This window comes from Rhinatrema bivittatum, chromosome 8 (assembly GCF_901001135.1).
Source record: "Rhinatrema bivittatum chromosome 8, aRhiBiv1.1, whole genome shotgun sequence".
NCBI lineage: Eukaryota > Metazoa > Chordata > Amphibia > Gymnophiona > Rhinatrematidae > Rhinatrema > Rhinatrema bivittatum.
The window spans coordinates 205,423,699-205,445,132 of record NC_042622.1 but is presented as its reverse complement, the minus strand read 5'-3'; the positions used below and the strand labels follow the sequence as shown (position 1 = coordinate 205,445,132).

At 44.1% G+C, this 21,434-nt stretch overlaps 1 protein-coding gene across 3 annotated transcripts in view; it reads left to right on the top strand.

The window, feature by feature from the left end:
- Positions 1-21,434, top strand: part of LOC115097153 (NADPH--cytochrome P450 reductase) — a 174,300-nt gene that overhangs the window by 60,659 nt on the left and 92,207 nt on the right. The window contains exon 1 of one of the 3 annotated variants that reach the window (XM_029612703.1): positions 20,078-20,212. The exons of the other annotated variants lie outside the window; for them this stretch is intronic. Coding sequence (XP_029468563.1) covers positions 20,167-20,212 — 46 coding nt within the window. The 5' untranslated portion in view covers positions 20,078-20,166. Of the gene's footprint in view, positions 1-20,077; positions 20,213-21,434 lie in introns of those variants that run through there. 3 annotated transcript variants of the gene reach the window in all.

Sequence of the window (21,434 nt, the reverse complement as noted above, 5' to 3'; positions counted from 1 at the left end):
AAAGAAGCAGTTTCCAGGACTCTTTACCGGGAATTGCTACGCCTGCTGGAATTGGCATTCGCACATTCCATTCAGTTGCAGGCCACCTTCCTCCCGGGCATAAATAACACAGAGGCCGACAGACTCAGCAGGATTTTTCATCCCCATGAATGGGAACTCAGCTCAGAAGTAGTGTTGTACCTATTCCACTGCTGGGGGACTCCCCGGGCAGATCCTTTTTGCGACCGAAAAAACCGGAGTTATGCTCCCTCTTTCCAAGCGACCAGTGACTAGACTAGGATGCCTTCCTGCTCTCATGGACAAAGCATCTGTTCTACGCTTTTCCTCCGATACTTCTCATTAGCCAAGTAATTCAGAAAGGCATCGTGAACAAGGCGGACCTCATCCTGATCAGCCCAGCATAGCCCAGGCAGCCATGGTATGCCTTTCTGATCCACCTATCCATACAGTCACCAATCCTCCTCTGGGCCGAGAAACATTTATAACATAGGAGGGAGCTCTGGTCCATCCCATGCACGACTCATTACATCTGATAGCATGGAGATTGAAAGGGAGATACTAAATCCGCTTCCCATTCCAGCAGAAATACAGGATGTCCTCATTTCATCCAGGAGACCTTCCACGAGATGGAACTTGTGGCTAAATGGCAACGGTATCGCTGTCATCAGTTTCCTTTTAAACCTTTCCAATCTTCCCCAGAACAGCTGTTTCATTATCTCCACTTACTTTTCAAATCTGGTCTTGCAGTTTCCTTGATTCGTTTACACCTTGGTGCTAGAGCGAGTGGTATGCCGCTCTAGCACTATCAGGGTACCTCCATCTCGACACATCACTTGGTCTCATTTGGAGGACGTAGTCACAAAGCACCTCCCATGAAGACTGCAACCTGCCGTGCCTTGGGATCTGAACATTAGTTCTGGAAACCTTGATGTTCCCTCCATGTGAACTTATGCAATCATCCTTGTTAAAATACCTCACCTGGAAAGTCCTGTTCCTTGTGGCTATAACCTCAGCATGACGAATAGATGAATTGCAGGTGCTGGTGCACCATGCTTCTTATCTTCAGTTCTACTATGACAGTCACCTTGTGGACTCTCCCCTCTTGCCAAAGGTGGTCTTCGCCTTTCATTTGAACCAGACCATAACTTTACTGACTTTTTTCCCTAAGCCACATGCTTCCAGCTGGGAAGCTCTTCTGTGCATACTGGATTGCAAACAGGCATTAGCCTACTAAAAACAAAGAACTCATGCCCCTAACAGGCACTTCCAGCTCTTCCTCTCGTTCAACCTGAATGCACTGGGCGTGCCAGTATCCAAACGGACCCTTGCGATCTGGATACTCATTGTATTCACTTATGTTATGCTGCTCGTTTGGCACGTCAAAAGTAAAGGCCCATCAGTTGTGAGCGGTAGTGATTCAATTGCCCATCTCTGACAGGTGCCGGTTCAAGACATATGCAAAGCGGCTACCTGGTCATTGCTTTACACCTTCACGTCCCATTACTGCTTGCAGCAGCAAGCCAGCCGAGACACAATAACGGGACACGAAATACTTCGCCATGGCACCACTTCTTAGGGCTGGCCACGATATATTGGAATCCCTGCATGGCCAGCTGTACGTAGACCAGGACACTAAGACTCTGTTGCTCTAGGTTTGCTTTGAATCCCAGGGGCTGGGGACTCCCAGACAGCATGGTTAATTCAGCCTGCTTATCTCCGGGCGGGGGATGGGGGAAGCAAGTTTGCTTCCCATAAACGGTGTCTTCCGTAGATGGGAACGCATGGCTAATTCATCCTGCCCTCCTCCCTGGGCAGTCTCTATTCTTTCTGCTGCTCGAGCCTTTCTTCTGCGAGGGGGCAGTCGCACGGGAAGGCTCTGCACATACTGGGAGAAGTTCCCGCATCGGGCCGCCAGGGGGCACCCAGACAGCATGGCTAATTCATCCTGCTGCCTATGGAATACCATGTAAGGTAAGCAAACTTGTTTTTCAGCTGTTGCTTTAGAAAACCATAGCTGCCTCCTTTTTTATCTTTCCTTTTATTTACTTTTCTAACAAAAAGGTTCGTTATAAAGGATAACATCTTTTTGATTTTGCCCATTGCTCTTCTACATCCCTTACTTTCCCATCCAGTTAACGACGCCTTGAGGTAACCCCCCCTCCCCCACATCACTTGGTCACCCACAGTGACACCTTTTCACCTCATCATCCCTGCAATTCAGTTGCTTTAATATTTTTTTTTATTATAGTGCCTCGTCGCCTCTTCCTGAATAGATGTTGACCGGTATAACTATATCCCAGTCATGATTTTCTCTGTGACAGCCACTACATCAAAGTCCGCTTCTTCCATGACTACCTCTGGATCCGGGACTTTTAGTTTCCATACAATGAGCATTAGTGTGCATAGCTTTCCAGATGTTGCCCTTTTTCATGCAAGTATTTTAATGTTTTTCTTACCTTGGTTTTGTTCACCTATCTCTGAAGCCCCTAATTAAAAGCTTTCCTCAGTAGCTTTGCCGATCCTTGTTGGAAGATGCTGTGCTCCTTCTTTGACAGGTGGACCCTATCTGGTCAGCAGTCTCTGAAACAACACCAGACTTCTGTTGAAGTGGCTCGTGGAGGAAAACTTTTTTTTTTATCAAGCATACACATACTTGAGTGTGGATAGTTTCACCCATATTGTTTACCTGATCGGAAAACTTTTTTAGGAATCCCCTCTGACTTTTAATTATGAATGTACTAGATAAAAATGACAAAATTTTAGCGCACAGAGTGTGTTCATGGGGTACGTCTGTGAGTGGATTTAGGGGTAGGGTGTGTGTGAGCAGATTTTTAGAACGCGCTAGCTACTGGCGAGCTACCCCGTCTGCCAGTGAGCGGAAAGCGTGAAACCGCAGGACTCCTGCCCGACAGAAAGGCGAAAGAGGCGTAACAGAACTGGGCTGCCAGGAACACCCCCACCGCAGCTAAGAGAAGGAAGTAGCCAGGGGAACATGCCAGCGGTACCTGAGAATTGGATGTATTGTGGGGGAAGCGCAGAGTGGGCCACCACCTCGTAGAAAAGGGGCGGGAAGCAGGTCAGAGCCTGGCGGCATCAGCTGCCAGCAACCCCTCTTCCCTGGCCTGTATTATCAAAGAAGGAGCAGGAGGCACAGCATTAGTGAGATCAGCAAATCCTGCTTCCAAGAGGAGCAGGAGACCCAAGTCTGCAGCAGCAACCGCCATTCCCTAGGCCGGTATAGGAGAAGGAGGTATGCACCAGAGCCACTGCAGCTGGAGGAAAAGATCAGGAGGCAGCAGTTGAAGAGGTCAAATCTATAGAGTTATGAGAACATAATTTTTGTGGGGATGAGCATCATGAGTGCATTTGTTTCTGCCTTGGAAAATAAATCTTGGATACATTTTTTGTGAGTGTATAAGTGGGATATAGAGATTGGGGTATCTGAGTGCAAGGGAGATAGAGTTGGTTGTCTGAGGGAGAGAGGAATTGCTTATCTGCTGCCTGGTGGTCATGGCTGCTCAAGTATATGTTCTCACAACGAACCCTCCCCTAAAAAAGGGGATGGAACAGCTCCCCTATGAGGAAAGGCTGAAGAGGTTAGGGCTGTTCAGCTTGGAGAAGAGACGGCTGAGGGGGGATATGACGGAGGTCTTGAACGAGTAGATGTGAATTGGTTATTTACACTTTCAAATAATAGAAGGACTAGGGAGCATTAAGTAACACATTTAAGACTAATTGGAGAAAATTCTTTTTCACTCAATGCACAATAAAGCTCTGGAATTTGTTGCCAGAGGATGTGGTTAGTGCAGTTAGTGTAGCTGGGTTCAAAAAAGGTTTGGATAAGTTCTTGGAGAAGTCCATTAACGGCTATTAATCAAGTTGACTTAGGGAATAGCCACTGCTATTAATGGCATCAGTAGCATGGGATCTTCTTAGTGTTTGGGTAATTGCCAGGTTCTTGTGGCCCTGGTTTGGCCTCTGTTGGAAAAAGGATGCTGGGCTTGATGGACCCTTGGTCTGACCCAGCATGGCAATTTCTTATGTTCTTCCTGACTCCTGCCGTAAGGCATTTGGCAGTAAGTAACTAAAACCACAGTTCAGGACTGGATCCCTGCAGCTGCATCTTTTCCTTGTGCCACAGCTGTAGCTTGATGCTGACATTGAACACTGTTGGTACAGGCCTAGTCAGTCTCCCATGGAAGAACTCGCCAGTGTCTCGGGGACCCATGATGAGGGGTGGTAGAAGGGGGTACAGTTCATCTGCTTTAATGACAGCCCTGCTTTCATGCCATACTTCAAGTAGTGATGTTTTCTGTTGGGGTGGATATGGAGCCCCATTTTGCTGAGACTACTATTTTTATTTATGGTTTTTAAAGCATTCGGATCTTGGAAAATGTTGCATGCATCGTGATATTGGGCCAGGAATGCTGTGACCAATAGGAAGCCTTGTAGAGTTTTGACATAGAGCATTGCAGACAGACAGATGCTGATTCTATAGTACAGGATACTGATGTAAATGTGCTGCTGCTGCTTCATAACTAGGATGAAATCTCCAATTTTCTCTCATTCCATTTTCTTAGGCAGTTAAAGAAACTTGTGGGTGCATAAAAAGTAACATTTCTTTTCAAGTAGAAATTAAATTCTAGAAGATGGGGATCTTGATTTGATGATCAGAGAGGCTAGACTTGGGAGCAACATCAGGGAAAAGGTGGTGGATGCATGGCATGCCCGTCTTGGAGTGGGTGATGGAGGCCAAAATGGTAACAGGCTTCAAGAAGATGTGAGAGAAACACAGAGGAGCCTGTGAGAATAATTAGCAGCTGGGCCTGTCAAGCAGGATGCAGTAGAGTACAGAAACGACTAGCAGTTCTAGTAGAATGGATAAGGAGTGCTATCTTATAGGAGGGTCATGCTCTGTGGCTGGCAGCTGGGAGATATCCTTGACAGTGTAGACAGGAATAACTGAGCAGACTGGATGGGACTATTTGTTTATTTTTTTTTCTGCCATCTGTTACTATGGGGTTTCCCTTTTCATAATGCTGTGGTGCATAAGAACATAAGAAATTGCCATGCTGGGTCAGATCAAGGGTCCATCAAGCCCCGCATCCTGTTTCCAACAGTGGCCAAACCAGGCCACAAGAACCTGGCAATTACCCAAACACCTAGAAGATCCCATGCTACTGATGCAATTAATAGCAGTGGCTATTCCCTAAGTAAACTTGATTAATAGCAGTTAATGGACTTCTCCTCCAAGAACTTATCCAAACCTTTTTTGAACCCAGCTACACTAACTGCACTAACCACATCCTCTGGCAACAAATTCCAGAGCTTTATTGTGCGTTGAGTGAAAAAGAATTTTCTCCGATTAGTCTTAAATGTGTTACTTGCTAACTTCATGGAATGCCCCCTAGTCCTTCTATTATTCGAAAGTGAAAATAACCGAGTCACATCTACTCGTTCAAGACCTCTCATGATCTTAAAGACCTCTATCATATCCCCCCCTCAGCCGTCTCTTCTCCAAGCTGAACAGCCCTAACCTCTTCAGCCTTTCCTCATAGGGAAGCTATTCCATCCCCTTTATCATTTTGGTTGCTATTCTCTGTACCTTCTCCAGTGCACTATTACCCTTGTGTTTTTTAGTATCTGAGAACCCTTCTATAGGTTGTTGCTGGATGCTACTGAAGAGTAATACAGAAGCAGGTGTGGAGGGACCTGGATCCTGAAGCTACTTGTTTCCTGGGGGAGTAGAAGGCAAAAAATGGAGCAAAATGACCAGTAATTTATTTACTTTTATAAGTGACATGTACATACTAACTTCTGACTACAAGCAATTCTGTACCTCCTCCTCACCCCCCCCCCCCCCCGAGACTGCATTTTTAAAAACCCAAACAAAATTCCTAGTTCCCATGGAATAATTCTAAAGTGTATGAAGGTTGAGACCAGTGATGTGGGGAGGAGGGCAACCAGCCATACCGTGGAGGCAGAGGCTTTCATGGAAGTGGAAAGGTTTACAAAAGAAATCTAGGTGGCACCTCCATACAAAATTCTGAACTTTGCCTGATGGCTTGGCGTCCATCCACTGGGAAAAGAAAATCAAGATAATGACCTGAGGTCTGGGCTTTCTAGAACCCGAGAGTCCGTTCCCCCTGCTTCTGCAGTAGACACCTTCTTAGGTTTAGGACTTGGACACTAGCAGTAGCTCATCGACAGGTATAGATATCACAAAAATATATTTTAAGCAATTCTGTCACGGACATTAGTCTAGTAACAGGAAAATTAAAGAAATACAAAAAAACCCAAAGCTTTTTAGCTCTTCAAGTTTTCTACGTTCTCTAAATGGTTTTGTAAACTTATATTTTCCTTAAATGTGGGCAACACCTGATGCTTGAAGAGAAACGGAGCATTCAAATGCAATATATCTTTCTCTAACTTTAACCAAATGAGAATTATTCTCTTGAAACTTGGAACAAGTGTCCCTTGAAAACCTGAGAAAGCCGCAAAGAGGAAAAGGTGAAAGGCCTTTCCATTCTTGTGACCACAGGACAGATATCCATCAGGGACACCGATCCTGGATCTTAAAGTCTCTCAGAGGCCTCACTAAAAGGTGAAACAACCAAAGATGTAGAGATCTTAACTGGAGAATTGGGAGAGGTTGTCACAAGATTTTCCCATCCATTAGGTCTTTTAACTTCTATAGAAGGTCCTTCTGTAAAATTAGTTCCTTGACTAGAATTGGAAAAGGGTAGTAAACATTTGGTGATTCTCTCTCTAGACTCTGAGATCTCAAGACGATGACCCAACGTTCCTCCCCTATTAAAGTGTGGGGAGGATTCTTCAGGCATCGAGGCAGATACTACCCCCTACAACCCTGTTAACAAACTGGGGCACTGGTTGACTGAGTGGAAGACTGATGCCCGGACTTAGAGAGGCTCCTGAACAAAGAAGGTCCTCCTTCCAGACTACATGGACTTGACGCTGGATATGATCATCCATTGGGCCTCTAATAATAGTGGATAAGCAGTGCTAGGCTTACCCTTTTCTTTTCTTGCCTATCGATCAAGCTGGAGAATCAATGCAGGGGAGTTCAAGAAAAACTCCTTGCCAGGGGTGTGCCCCTTTGGTGCATGGTTTTGGCTGTGTGCCATAGGCCTGCTTTTCAAATAGGCCCAGTCTAGCTCCAAGTGATGTCAACATGGGTGCAGATGAGCAAAATGCCCTCCAGCAAATCTTGCAGCCTTGTCTCTCTCCTCGAGGTATGTTCCCACCACCCCATTCACTCACTGCAGGCCTGGTCTACGGCTGACTGGTATCACTCCAACAGGAATATAATGATGCCATTTTGTGCAGAACAAGATAAACCTAAGATTTCAGAAGTATTTTAGAAATAGTTTTGTTTCTGTGGTTACAAAATTCAGATTTGATCCTCATCTCACAAGCAGCGTGGTTTAGACCTAAGCAGTTTCTTTCCTTAAAACAGAAAATTCTTGGGGTTGCATTTTTTTCTGAAACTTCCTTGCAAGTGTTTCATGTCAAACTAATAATTTTGTCTTTTTAGATCCTGTACATTTAGAAACCTATTTTTTCTTTCTGATAAGTGAATGCAATTGAAATCATGTTAGTTACCACCACCAAGCGTAATTTAGTAATGGACTGCTAAAATATTTAGTCCCTATTAACTTGATAAATGCTATTGTCAATTTTCCCTTTGCTCTAATGAGGACTGGATTTGTTCACCTGCTAGCTATGATGCTTCTGTTTTATTTGCTTGTCAGACTGTACGTTTTCCTTATTTCATTGGAATGATGTAAATTCTCTTTAAAAAAAAAAAATAGTGACATGGGGGAAATGTGCATGGTTTTGCTGTCAGAGAGGGGAGGTGAGGAAAGTTCATTATGTAACTTACATGCAACGTCAAAAAAAAAAAAAATAGAGAACCTTTGCAACCGAATTACAAAATACCTTTCTCAGTAACTTATTAAAGTACTCAAAAGCTGATCGTGCAGGAAAATAAAACCGGTATGTTTTTTTTTTTTCCTGTCATATAAACTTGCTTCGTGCCTGACCTGTGCAGGGTATGTTACAGAGGAATGCTGCTCTGCCCTGTGCACGAACAGGAGGTGGTTAGTAGAGGGTACTTTGCTGTAATAAAATGAATTTCTAAGTAATAGCTTGCAGCAAATCTTTCTTAAAATGCAGGACATCTCACAGCTTTTTGCAAAAAGTGATCCAAAGAGTTTAATTAAAAAAACAAAAAGCTGCCAAGACAAAATATCAGAAATATTTTATCATCCTTTTAATGCACATTCTGACCAATTTTCCCTTAAAATAAAATTTCATGTCGTGGGTAGTATATTAAACTCTATGTACCCAATATTTTAGAATTCTGCATACTTTTTTTTGTTTTGTCCAAATAACACAATATAATCACTGTCTCTCTGAGGGGTCTTGTTGGTGGGAATCAAGTCTTTGGGGAGGCTCCAAGCCTGGTTATGGGAGGGAGTTGAGCCTGGGGGCAAAAGAGGTGGAGGAGAGCCAGCACGCTGAGGGAAGCTAAGAGGTCGAGCCTGGGAAGGGGTGGGAGAGGGGAGAGTGAGCCTGGGGGAAGGAGAGAGAGAGTAAACTGGGGTATTGAGCCTGAGGAGGGAGATAGCTGGGCCTCATGATGGGGGAATTTTTCACAAAAAATGGAAAAATTCTGCATTTTTGAGTAATTATTTGCATGTATTACAGTGATTCTATTGTTTGGACAAAGTATGATGAATTTTATAATACTGTGTGCAGAAAAAAATAAACCCAAACAATTTCTGTTCGCTTCTCCCCCCAGGGTAGCTTTAAACCCTGGCCTGTTGTGTGCGATGCTGAGATTCCTTCCCACCAGGTGCCTGGGAGTACTGGATCTGGAAGATTCCTTATCCCCTGCCTTCCTGGCAATGCACGGCATAGATACTGGGCCTTTGGGCTGTGTTGTTGGCAGAGCAAGCTCCTCCTGATCTTCATATTAGTTTCCCCTTTTTACTCTCCAGTCCCCTGTGAAAATCTATACTTTTAGTCATTGCCTGGATAGCTACAGAGGATACAAATAGCTGCCGACTCCTTCAGACAAAGGAGAAGAAAATGCTTTGCTGGCTGCTGATGCCACCGCTAGGAGTGGACCCAAACATTGGCAATGTGCAAGGCAACGTTGCAAGAGTAGCCAGGCCCGAAGATGGCACGGTAAATGAGTCTTGTATTGTATTCCTGATGGGGTCTCTCTTTTGCTTCTGATCAGCTTATCTATTCAGGTCCAGGAAGGGGCGGGCGGCCTGGAGCCCAGGCTGGTTCTCCTGCCATTAACTTCCAAAAAGAATGACAGAAAAACTCTGGGAAGCACAGAGAAGCAGGAAAGCTGCAGAATTTGCAACAACTGCTATAGTGTGTGTGAACGTTTTTGTTTTTTTTTACAATGGCTTTTGCTTTGGAGCAGGATTTGAAAGTGGGTTGAAAGGTGGGCTTTGTGAGCAGTGAAGGGGGAGAGAAGCTGCAGTTGGAGATCAGCCGTGGAGGAGCCATTTCTGCATTAATAGTACAAAGCAGTTGGCATGGCAGAAGATTCCTTCAGTGTTTTGCATGCAGAGAAACGGCCCTACATTCCTGTGCACTCTTATTTAATCTGACCTTAAAGCAGCAGTACCTTCAGGAAAGCTATATTACATAAGTAAAGATGCAAAAGAGATTTCTTTATCTTTTAGGTTTAAATGATGCAGCTTTTTCTATATAGCCATGCCTTTTGTATATGGGCCTAAAATTACAGGAATATATATTAGGCTCACTTCTTGCAGGATGTCAGTGTGAGTCCCAAGGTTGGAGTTGGTGCTACCCAGTTCATGGGGTACAGGCTGGGCCTATACCAGCAGCAGGCAGGACACACTGCTGGCTGGGATGAAGGAGGTCGCTTTTCCTATATCAACCTCTTCCACCACAGGTTGAACCCTTGGGTAATGAGGCTGGCAGGATTTAGGAGAATGTCCACAGCAGGAGAGCAGCCCAATGGTCAGGACTGGCAGCAGTACAGCAAGGTCTGAGTCCAGGCATAGGGTCGGGGCAAGCAAGCAGTGGCAGGGTTCAGGCGGGCGGTCCAAGTCAACATCAGGAGATCAATCAGATTGAAGCAGGGAAGGAGCAAGAGATAGGACATTGAGAGACAAGGCCAGAGAGGATTAGGCAGAACAAGGCAAAGCAGAATCTGGATGAAGCAACAGACACCAGCTGAACGCAGGGGAACCTGTTGCTGAGGCATTGGTTTGTTGTGGGACTGAGATTTAAATACTCAGGCTGCTTGATGTCATCAGCTGGTGCCGCGGAGATGTTCCCACCACAGGGCTTTCATAAGCAGAGGGAGCAAGCACACGCACATCTGAGTGGCAGCAACCTGCAGGTTGTGGTTTCTGCAGCATCCTGGGGGTGAGTGAGGCTGACCACAACATGACTACTGCGGGCGGCCCTACGTTACCCAGGATTTCTGTGGGATCTCTCTAGAATCTTATTTGACTCCAGGAAAATTTCTGAGCAAAACTGCATAGGTGTAACTTGGATTTGTATAGCGAAAATCAAGTAGTAGCCATTTATTTTATTTTTTTTATGGAGTCCTTGGGTATTAAAAGTAGAGTATCCCTATTCAATAGTCTTCCCAATCACTCTCTGAGAAATGATTCAGCAGCATCTCTCTGTTGCCTGCCATATCGAGCAGCTTACATCACAAGTAAAGAGGGGTCAGGTTGCATGTAGGCTGCAGAACCTTAAGTCACATCTGGAATACAAGTGTGTTAAATAAGGCTTGCTAAGGAAAACTTTAATAAGTTTCCCCCTCAGTGTCCTACTGCCTTCTCAGGGAAAGGGATGGTTTTTATTCTTCCATCTCTTGGTGATTTGGCTTTTGGGTAGCTGCTTTCTACCTGACCCATCCTTAATATCCTACTGGATTCGGGGACCTGTCGGGGGGAGGAGAACTCCCACGCCTTCGTGCTGGTGCTCAGTCACGCAGAGAGCTATCATGAGACATGGCATCTTGCAGTATTAGCAACTGATTCCCTCTAGGAATCCACTCCCAGGCAGCAGGTAAAGACTTTCTCCTGTGTAAGGGAGTGTATTTCGTATATCTGATGTGAAAAACATGAATGCATTGCTTTGTAGCCATTTCTGATAAGTCAATGCCGCATTTTGGATTCTACATTGACCTTTAAAGGATGGCTGGTTCCATCCACTCTGCATATTAAATGACATCTACACACTGACCAGCTGGCTGTTTTATTCTAGAACAACTTATCTTAACCTTGGCTGCATGCATCCTGGGTTTGGAGGTTCCACATCCATGGAGGGTAATGAGTATAAACTTCAAAATTGTGAGGATATTTTGATTGACAAAAGAGGTCCTTGACCATGCAGGTAGTAATTTTACCTTGTATAACAGGAGGCTGTTCTATTGAAGAATGGGGCTATCTTTAGCAGTAGAACTTCAAGTCCTAGGATGTGGGTGAGGCGTCTGTCCTCTTGGTCAGACTGAACCTGGGTTTAGAACCCTCACTGATCCCTCATCAGAGGTGGAGTCCAAATTTCCACAAGTTCAAAATCCTGTGACATTCCTGTTTCCATCTCCTTTTCCTGGATTTCTGCCTCAGGATCTTCTTAGCCTAGATGGGAGTCTGGGGATTTTATTTTCAGATTACTCCGTTTACATGGCCATATGTATATTAAAAGGAAGTGTCTGCCACTTTCTTGAAATACATGCTACCAGGTTCTAAGGACTGCTCTGAGTCAGTCAAGAGGTAAGACGAGTGAAGGACAGAGTCAGGTGTACCTCATACGCTGCCAATAGTCCCAGTGATTTTCCTCACCCTTGTCTTCCTGGGTGGGATATGACCTGATCTAGCAAGACTCAAGGAAAGTAAAATTATCAGGTAAGATTAATTTAGCCTTCCTTATTCTCCTACCACTCATTAAGTGTGGGAGCTACCAAGGCTTCTCTTTGCTAGGGTGGGAGGAAGACTGGGCCATCTTACCGATCTTTGCCTCAAAGGCAGCATCTGCCTTGGCCTGCATGACCAGTCTAAAGTATTCAGCAAGAGAAAGTGCAAGGATAATCAGGCAGCTGCCTTGAAAATTCCTTTCCGTGAGGCCAAACAGCCTCTGCTGGTCTTCACATGTCTACAGTTACCAGAGACAGAGTGGTCACAGTGCTTTGGCAGTAGGCCATTGGTATTGGACCAGGATGTAATATATGATTGCTTCATGGAGCAATTGATTCAGGAACAAACAAGAGAGGGAGCTATTTTAGATTTAATTCTTAGTGGAACGCAAGATTTGATAAAAGAAGTAACAGTGGTGGGGCCACTTGGCAATAGTGATCATAACATGATCATATTTAAACTAATAACTGGAAGGGGACAATAAGTAAATCTGCAGCTCTAACACTAAACTTTCAAAAGGGAAATTTTGATAAAATGAGGAAAATAGAAAAAAACTGAAAGGTGCAGCTGCACCTTTCAAGTGTTCAACAGGCATGGACATTGTTTTAAAATACAATCCTAGAGGCGCAGACCAGATGTATTCCACACATAAAGGAAGGTGGAAGGAAGGCAAAAAGATTAGTCATGGTTAAAAGGTGAGGTGAAAGAGGCTATTTTAGCCAAAAAAACATCTTTCAAAAATTGGAAGAAGGATCCATCTGAAGAAAATAGGATAAAACATAAACATTGTCAAGTTCCTACACTTTAGTAGTGCCCATCCGAGACGGCTTAAAGAAAATTTACCAGTTGGACAATTTTTCAGAATTCGTCGTCTATGCTCTTCTCAAGAAGATTTTATTAAACAAGCCAAAATCTTGAGTGATCGGTTTATACAGAGGGGTTACCCTAAGAGGTGTGTGCGGCGGGCCTTTCTCAGAGCTAAATATACCAACAGAGACTGGTTGTTTCTTCCCAAAGACAGACAAATTGAAGATGATGTACTCACATGTGTGGTACCTTTTTCACCAATGGCACCGATTTTCAAGAACCTGATTCATCAAAACTGGCAAATTTTGCAACATCATGGTGAACTCCAGTCTCGACCAAGATTTACATACACACGTGGTTCCAATCTTAAGGATCAACTTGTACACTCAGATTAGACTATCCCTTTACAACGATCTACTACTGGTTCACATACCACTTGTGGAACTTGCTCTGTCTGTGCAAACATGCTGGTGACTACTGCTATTGAATTTCAGAATCCACCATTGTCAGTTCCATTAAAATACAATACCACATGTAGATCTGCAGGTGTGATTTATACAATACAATGCCCCTGCAAGATGACATACATTGGCAAAACGATTAGACAACTCCGGACCCGCATTATTGAGCATCGCTCAAGTTTGGTTACACAACGTGAAACGGCACCAATTGTATCACATTGTCTTAACAAAAAACATAGCTTTGAAGATTTACAGGTCTGTGTCTTAGAGCAGATATTCCCTCACTGGCGCGGCGGTGATCTCAACAAACAGCTTTTGCGAGCCGAACAACGATGGATCCATTATTTGGACACCCTACATCCGAATGGTCTGAATTCTGAAACAGAACTCAATGTTTTTTTGTGAACGCTACCTTGATACTGACGTCACATTACCTCAGTTCTCGTTTAGAACAAACTTGATAGTGATGTCACTCATGGTGCTGACGTATGTAGTCCTGATTGGTTAGTGGTGACTTAAATATCTGCGTCTGAGGCCAAAATGGTCTCTGTTCATTCCAAGATGTCATGAGACGAAGTCGTCCTGTTTGAAGGTCTGAGCTGTTGCCGATACCAGATAAGTGGTTGATTTATCTTATTTTTAAACATTTAAATCACTATGTATGTATTATTTTTCAATAGAGACATTTGCCTTTTGACAAAGAACGTTATATTCCAAGCTCCTGATGAAGCAGCATAAGCTGCGAAACTTCGGCCGGTTGTTGAGCTAACATTGAAGTAACATCTGACTTTGTCAAAATACGCCCGACGAGGATCGAGCTCTGTTGCATCAGCACATTTTACTCTTGTAAAACTAGTGAAGATTTAATGAACAGTTATAATAATATAAGAATACAACAACAAGACTACCAAAGACTGCCGCAAATGATTAGAAGTCCGGGCGGCTTTCGTTTGAAATATCATAAGAAAGCACGCCGACAGGCTTGCTGATGCGGCTAAAGATTAAAGATAAAAGATAAAAAAATAAAAAACAGAAAAATTGAAAATCAAAAATTGACAACCAGCTTAACTGGGAAACGGCATGTAGATTGATATTTCCTTTTCTATTGTTGATCAAGTTAAGGGTAAAACATTGATAAGACAGGTGAAGAGAGAATTTGAAATGAAGTTGGCCATAGAGGCAAAAACTCATAATAAAAACTTTAAAAAATATATCCAAAGCAAGAAACCTGTGAGGGAGTCAGTTGGACCATTAGATGACCGGAGGGGTTAATGGGGCTCTTAGGAAAGATAAGGCCATTGCAGAAAGACTAAATGAATTCTTTGCTTCTGTGTTTACTAATGAGGATGTTGGGGAGATACCAGTTCCGGAGATGGTTTTCAGAGGTGATGAGTCAGATGAAGTGAACCAAATCACTGTGAACCTGGAAGATATAACAGGCCAGATTGACAAACTAAAGAGTAGCAAATCACCTGGACCGGATGGTATGCGTCCTAGAGTACTGAAGGAACTAAAAAATGAAATTTCTGATCCATTAGTTTAAAATCTGTAACCTATCATTAAAATCATCCATTGTACCTGAAGACTGGAGGGTGGCCAATGTAACCCTGATATTTAAAAAAAGGCTCCAGGGGCGATCCGGGTAACTATAGACCAGTGAGCCTGACTTCAGTGCCGGGAAAAATAGTGGAAACTATTCTCAAGATCAAAATCGTAGAGCATATAGAAAGACATGATTTAATGGGACACAGTCAACATGGATTTACTCAAGGGAAGTCTTGCCTAACAAATCTGCTTCATTTTTTTGAAGGGGTTAATAAACATGTGGATAAAGGTGAACCGGTAGATGTAGTGTATTTGGATTTTCAGAAGGCGTTTGACAAAGTCCCTCATGAGAGGCTTCTACGAAAACTAAAAAGTCATGGGATAGGAGGCGATGTCCTTTCGTGGATTACAAACTGGTTAAAAGACAGGAAACAGAGAGTAGGATTAAATGGCCAATTTTCTCAGTGGAAAAGGGTAAACAATGGAGTGCCTCAGGGATCTGTACTTGGACCGGTGCTTTTCAATATATCTATAAATGATCTGGAAAGGAATACGACGAGTGAGGTTATCAAATTATTCAGAGTAGTTAAATCACAAGCGGATTATGATACATTACAGGAGGACCTTGCAAGACTGGAAGATTGGGCATCCAAATGGCAGATGAAATTTAATGTGGACAAGTGCAAGGTGTTGCATATAGGGAAAAATAACCCTTGCTGTAGTTACACGATGTTAGGTTCCATATTAGGAGCTACCACCCAGGAAAGAGATCTAGGCATCATAGTGGATAATACTTTAAAATCGTCGGCTCCGTGTGCTGCAGCAGTCAAAAAAGCAAATAGAATGTTAGGAATTATTAGGAAGGGAATGGTTAATAGAACGGAAAATGTCATAATGCCTCTATATCGCTCCATGGTGAGATGCACCTTGAATACTGTGTACAATTCTGGTTGCCGCACCTTGAATACTGTGTACAATTCTGGTCGCCGCATCTCAAAAAAAGATATAGTTGCGATGGAAAAGGTACAGAGAAGGGCAACCAAAATGATAAAGGGGATGGAAAAGCTCCCCTATGAGGAAAGACTAAAGAGGTTAGGGCTGTTCAGCTTGGAGAAGAGACGGCTGAGGGGGGATATGATAGAGGGCTTTAAGATCATGAGAGGTCTTGAACGAGTAGATGTGACTCGGTTATTTACACTTTTGAATAATAGAAGGACTAGGGGGCACTCCATGAAGTTAGCAAGTAGCACATTTAAGACTAATCGGAGAAAATTCTTTTTCACTCAATGCACAATAAAGCTCTGGAATTTGTTGTCAGAGGATGTGGTTAGTGCAGTTAGTGTAGCTGGATTCAGAAAAGGTTTGGATAAGTTCTTGGAGGAGAAGTCCATTAACAGCTATTAATCAATTATACTTAGGGAATAGCCACTGCTATTAATTGCATCAGTAGCATTGGATCATCTTAGTGTTTGGGTAATTGCCAGGTTCTTATGGCCTGGATTGGCCTCTGTTGGAAACAGGATGCTGGGCTTGATGGACCCTTGGTCTGACCCAGCATGGCAATTTCTTATGTTTATACCCCAGAGTGAGGTCATAAGAGGTGTGTCTCTGTCAGCCGTGGAGGAGGGAAATCCCATACATAACGACTGATCTAGCAGGTAAGAGTAATTTAGCCTTTAACTGGTTAGTGAATTGTGCCCTTTCTCTTGCCCAGGAGACTCTGGGTCTAGTGGGGTATGTCAAAGCTCACTGTGCTGGAGTTCTGACTGCATCTGATTTTGACAGGGGTCCCTGACACAAAACTGTATTTTAAACATTTTCTCCTGCAGATTCTCTTTGGAGAAGTAGAATCCAACTCCATTCTCCCTTAGAATCCTCAAAAAAAAAAAAAAGAGGAAAAACAGATTATATGAGGATGGTCTACTGCCATCCAAAATAGTAGCGCCTTGGGCACACTTTTTTTAATCTTCCCCTTTTTTTTGTTTGAGGCAGCGTGTAACATGGGAGTCCCTACATGTGAAGACTGCCATCCTGCTTGTCCTCTGAGACAGTGAAGTTGCTTACCTATAACATAGGTTCTCCAAGGGGACAGCAGTTTGCCCGTCTTCATAATTCCCTCCTGCCTTCCCTCAGTTAAATACAATTTGGAAAAAGAAAGTATTTATTTAATACATTTTATATTCTGCATCATTGCTTAAACATCTGGGTGGGTGAAAATAAGATTCATACATATCACACAAGATTAAAATATGAAATCAATAAAACACCAGGTAAAACTTGCTCTCAAAGAAATAGGCTTGAAATGGAATTACACACTCAAGCTGCTACAAACAAATCCTTAACCAGCCTCAGACTATCTATGCAGCATTTATCAATGGCCATTCCACTGGTTATAGCAATTTACAGATATGTTAGACTCCTAAGGCAGTATCCCGATCTCCATCAACCCTATATTATTCTGAGACTACCACCCATCTTAAACCTGAGTCAATTCAGATGTTACACTGGATCAACAAAAGCCTTCAGCGCCTTACGAAAAACTGACTTCAAGCTCTCAGGTAAAGACTTCCAGAGAAGGGCCGGCTACATAAGGAGACGCACGTTGACCTCAAGTCTGACCTGCTTAAAAAGGGAACTGTTGGAAGGTTTCTATTAGCAGATCTTAGAGGGCATCTGGACTGGTACATTTTTAAAAGCGAATTAAAATACGCCCGAGCCAGCCCATACAATGCTTTAAACACCTGGTTAGCAATTTGAAATGTCGCCCTCCATAAAGCAGGCAACCTGTGTAATTTTAAAAAAGGATGGGTGGGATAGGATTGCGTAAACTCTGTCCCTGAAACAGCCCGAGCAGCTGCGGGGCAGGGAGGTGGCCAAGGCTGCACGCACTCGGAGCATGATGAAAGCTTCTGTGCCGGTTTCTGTCAGATGATGTAACCCACGTGTGAGAGTGGACGTCCTGCTGTCTGTCGGAGAATCCTGCTCACAGTTACGTCCCTTCACAGTGTTTCTTTGGGCGGCTCTTATAGTCCAGTACAGATCTCTGTTTTCAGGCCATGCTGCTTGCGGCAATGTTCGCGCGGGTTGTGGGAGATTTTTTTTAAAAGGAGCAAAAAGGCCTCCTTGCTGTGGATTAAGATTCGTAGTGTCCATGGTGGTCTCTAGGACCCGGAAGCTGGGAGATGAATGAGGTGCATGCCTGGAAAAGAAAATGGGAGATGAAAGGGATATGCATTAGTTTTTTAGCCAAATCAAATGTGACAATGCCCACACTTTGTTTTAAAATGAAGAAACTTCCCTTCCGCCCTCTAATTTTGGAAAGTCAGTAAAAACAAAGTCTCCAGAACAGCAAACTTTCCTGTTGGGTTGGGGGGACGGAACCTCTCCTCCTCCCTCCCCCGTCAGAGATGTCGTTCCCACGTCCTGTGATCCCCCGGTCGCTCCTACCCTGCCAGGTCTCAGATCAGAAATGGAACCAGCAGGCCACGTTTCCTTATGGTCCTGCTGCCAGCCTAGGGGGTTTTCAGCGTCCCTTTGCTCACTGGGCCGCATTTGGGATTGCCCCTGCCCCTTTGCAGTTCCCAGGGAAGGGGTGGGTGGGCAGTTTCTGTATTTAGGTAATTTTTTTTTTTTTTTTATAGCCCCAACCTACTGGGGAAGAAACAGCAGTCGCCCTCCTGAGTACCTTACGGGTGAGCAGGCGGACACCTCCCTTAAGTTGGACAAGCAGCACTAAATCTGTTCACCTTCCCCTTTTTGCATTTCAGTGCACCTCCTGCATACTGTGACTGTAAAATCCACCTGCTTTGCAGTCTGGGGTTTGGTTTTTGTTTTAACGACAAATGCAGATCTGATGGGGGGTGGTTTGTATCAAATTGGGATTTGTATTTGTCTGCATCCAGCTTAGCAGAGACCTGTTCAAAGCATTGGGCGATGCCCAGAATTTGGTGCTTGTGTGGTGGCTCTGGCTTTTTTTTTTCCCTTTTCCTCTTTTTATATAACCTGTCCTATTCTTGATATTGAAAGTGTTTTTTTTGCTTTAAATCACCAGCCTCAACCAAGTTTCTCAAACCCAAGTTTCTCAACCCTCTTCCTAAGGACGAGGTTCCTGGTGCTGGCAGGTAGCCCTGTGGATGACCTTCCTGCGGCCGGTCTGACCAGGAATGATGGACACAGCTCACAGTCTGTAAGGGACTATTTTCCCCACAGTTTTTGGACTTGGGTTTTTGTCGTTCCTACCCCACTGATCTCCTAAATGTCTGTGCAGTCTGAAAGGGAGGCAGTATTAAGATCCACAGAGCAACGGAGGAAGGAAACCCAATATACAGAAGCAAATCTGAATTCATGGGAAACTTTTTTAAGCTTTAAAAAAAAAAAAAAAAAAAAAAAAGCTGTGTGTGGGGGGTTTCTTTTTTTTTTTTTTTTTAACTGTCTTGGGAAATGCTGTAAACGCCTGTTGCATTTCATCCTAACCAATTGTGAGCTAATCGCTTTGACCTGACTCTCTTGCTACTGCTGAGGTCTGCAGTCCAACCTAAGCGCCGCGTTTGAGGCTGATGCCAAGAACATTGTGAGGCCTTGGATGCCAGACTCTGCTGCACTACCTGGCCTGCTCGTACCACAGGGAGAGAATTAACCTCCTGCTTTTGGACCTTGCCTTTTTAAATGCCCTAAGACATAAGTTAACCTTTTTGGAATTTAGATTTATATATATATTTTTTTTCTCTTTTTGGACCTGGCTTTTACTTGGTGGGAGAGGAGTTATGTGATTTCATTTAATAGCCGATGTTTGTGATGTGAAGCTTGTGTAGGAGAGAACCTGTCCCGTTCTAGACCTGGGGGGTCGGTTTGTGACTCGACTGGGTTCCGAGGCCTGCTGAAGTTGCCTTTGCATACTTTTGCTTGGCTGTCTTACTGCGCTTGTATCTTATCGTGGTACCTAATGAGTGGCCAGAAAACAGCAGTGGAAGTAGCACTAGATAGTACTGCAAAGAGAACAGGTGCACTTGTTACAGTAACTGTCAAGAGGGGTAACTACCCCCCCAATCGGAGATTGTACATGATTACTTCCTAAGGAGAGACCGAGGCCTTGAGAAAGAGATTCCTGTCCTGAGAAGGCAATCACTTCTCATCTGGAAGAACCTTTTCTACATTAAGGAAGGTCTCTCCCACACCTACCTCCTTTCTTTTTCTTTTTTTTTGTGCTGTTGCGCCAGAAACGTATTGGAGCAAGTGCTTGAAAGTTCACCCAAGGATTTTGGCATTAGGCGATTGTGAAAGCTCCAGGAGATTATGCAATCCAAGGCTATCTTGGTTTGAGGTAATTGCAAGCTGCCAGCCCAGGATTTAAATACAGTGAGAGGGCGACAAAGCACATTCGCTCATCTGGGGTGCCCAAGAGAAGGCCAGCCATGAAGTTACAGACGGTGCTCAATAACCTGATCTGGGAGTGGAGAGGTAAGGAAGGCCAAAGGCTTCTTATCCTTCCAAAAGGATGTAATTACATCTCTAACTGAAAAGCATTGCTTTTCTTTATTTTTTTTTTTTTAAATGATTTGCGCATTGTTCCTCCTTTTAAATACAAAGCACGGATTTTGCTAACCTGCTTTAGCCAAGGCTCCTGGCATGAGAAGGGTTCCTGGGTGACCTTGCTCTAGTGGTTTTTAGTTTCAGCCAAAGCTCTGGGTGCTTTTTGCTCCCTTCTGGTTTGTGCGGTTCTTGTGCCACCAGAATGAGGTTGGAGTGCCAGGATGTAGGAAGGAGTGGGCAGTGCCTTCTCAGACCAGGACTGTTGGCTCAGTCATAAGTTAAGAATCGGGGCCGTGTTGGGTGGGTTGGAGTGGGAAGCCAAGCTCAGCTATAGGACGGGAATTTGGAAATGCCTTTTCAGTACAAATGGATTGGGGGCATTTTCAAGACTTCCCTGTCTCATGGGAACCTGGTTTTGTGGCTTGCTTTTTCTTTATGGAAAGACTCAGTTCTTTTGCTGTTGCACGTGTAACGCTCTGGTTAGTGTTTGTCAGTCTACGCAATGCTAGGGAACTGAAGTGGCATCGCTCGCCCAGCCACATCCGAACTTGTCATCGCATCCCCATCCCTTTTCTTTCTCCCTTCCCCCCCCCCCGCCCACCTTCTTTGCCCAAACTCATGTTAATTATCCACAGCCGGCGGAGCTCCATGGACTCGGCAGTGCTTCTTCTGGGCCCATCACAGTCACTTCAGATGGGCCTCGCAGCTAGAAAACGTCTGCACTTCTTCTCCTGGTGCCAACATCCTGCACTCGCCGAACCAGGCCTTGCCGCAGGGCGAGCATCGGTCATGACCTGCCTGCTGGCGCTAATGCTGTGTGAGCGTGCATGGGCCTCTTTCACGATGTGCAGGCCTTTCTGATTTTTGGTCATTTGCAGAATGTGTAAAATTTTGAGGAAAAGCAATGTACACAACACGCAGCAAAACTTTAGACATCTGAACCCTATGTCTACCGTACAAGGAAGCATCCTAACATTATGTTGGCACAAAACAGTTTTCTGTTAGTGTTATCCCCTGCACACTTATTGTCCCTGCCTTGTGTGTGTGTATGTGTGTGTGTTTTTTTTTACATTTTTTACTATCTGGTTTATTTTACATTCATTTGTAAATACCAGTTTCTTTTTTACTACTTGTTCTACTTTCGTACACT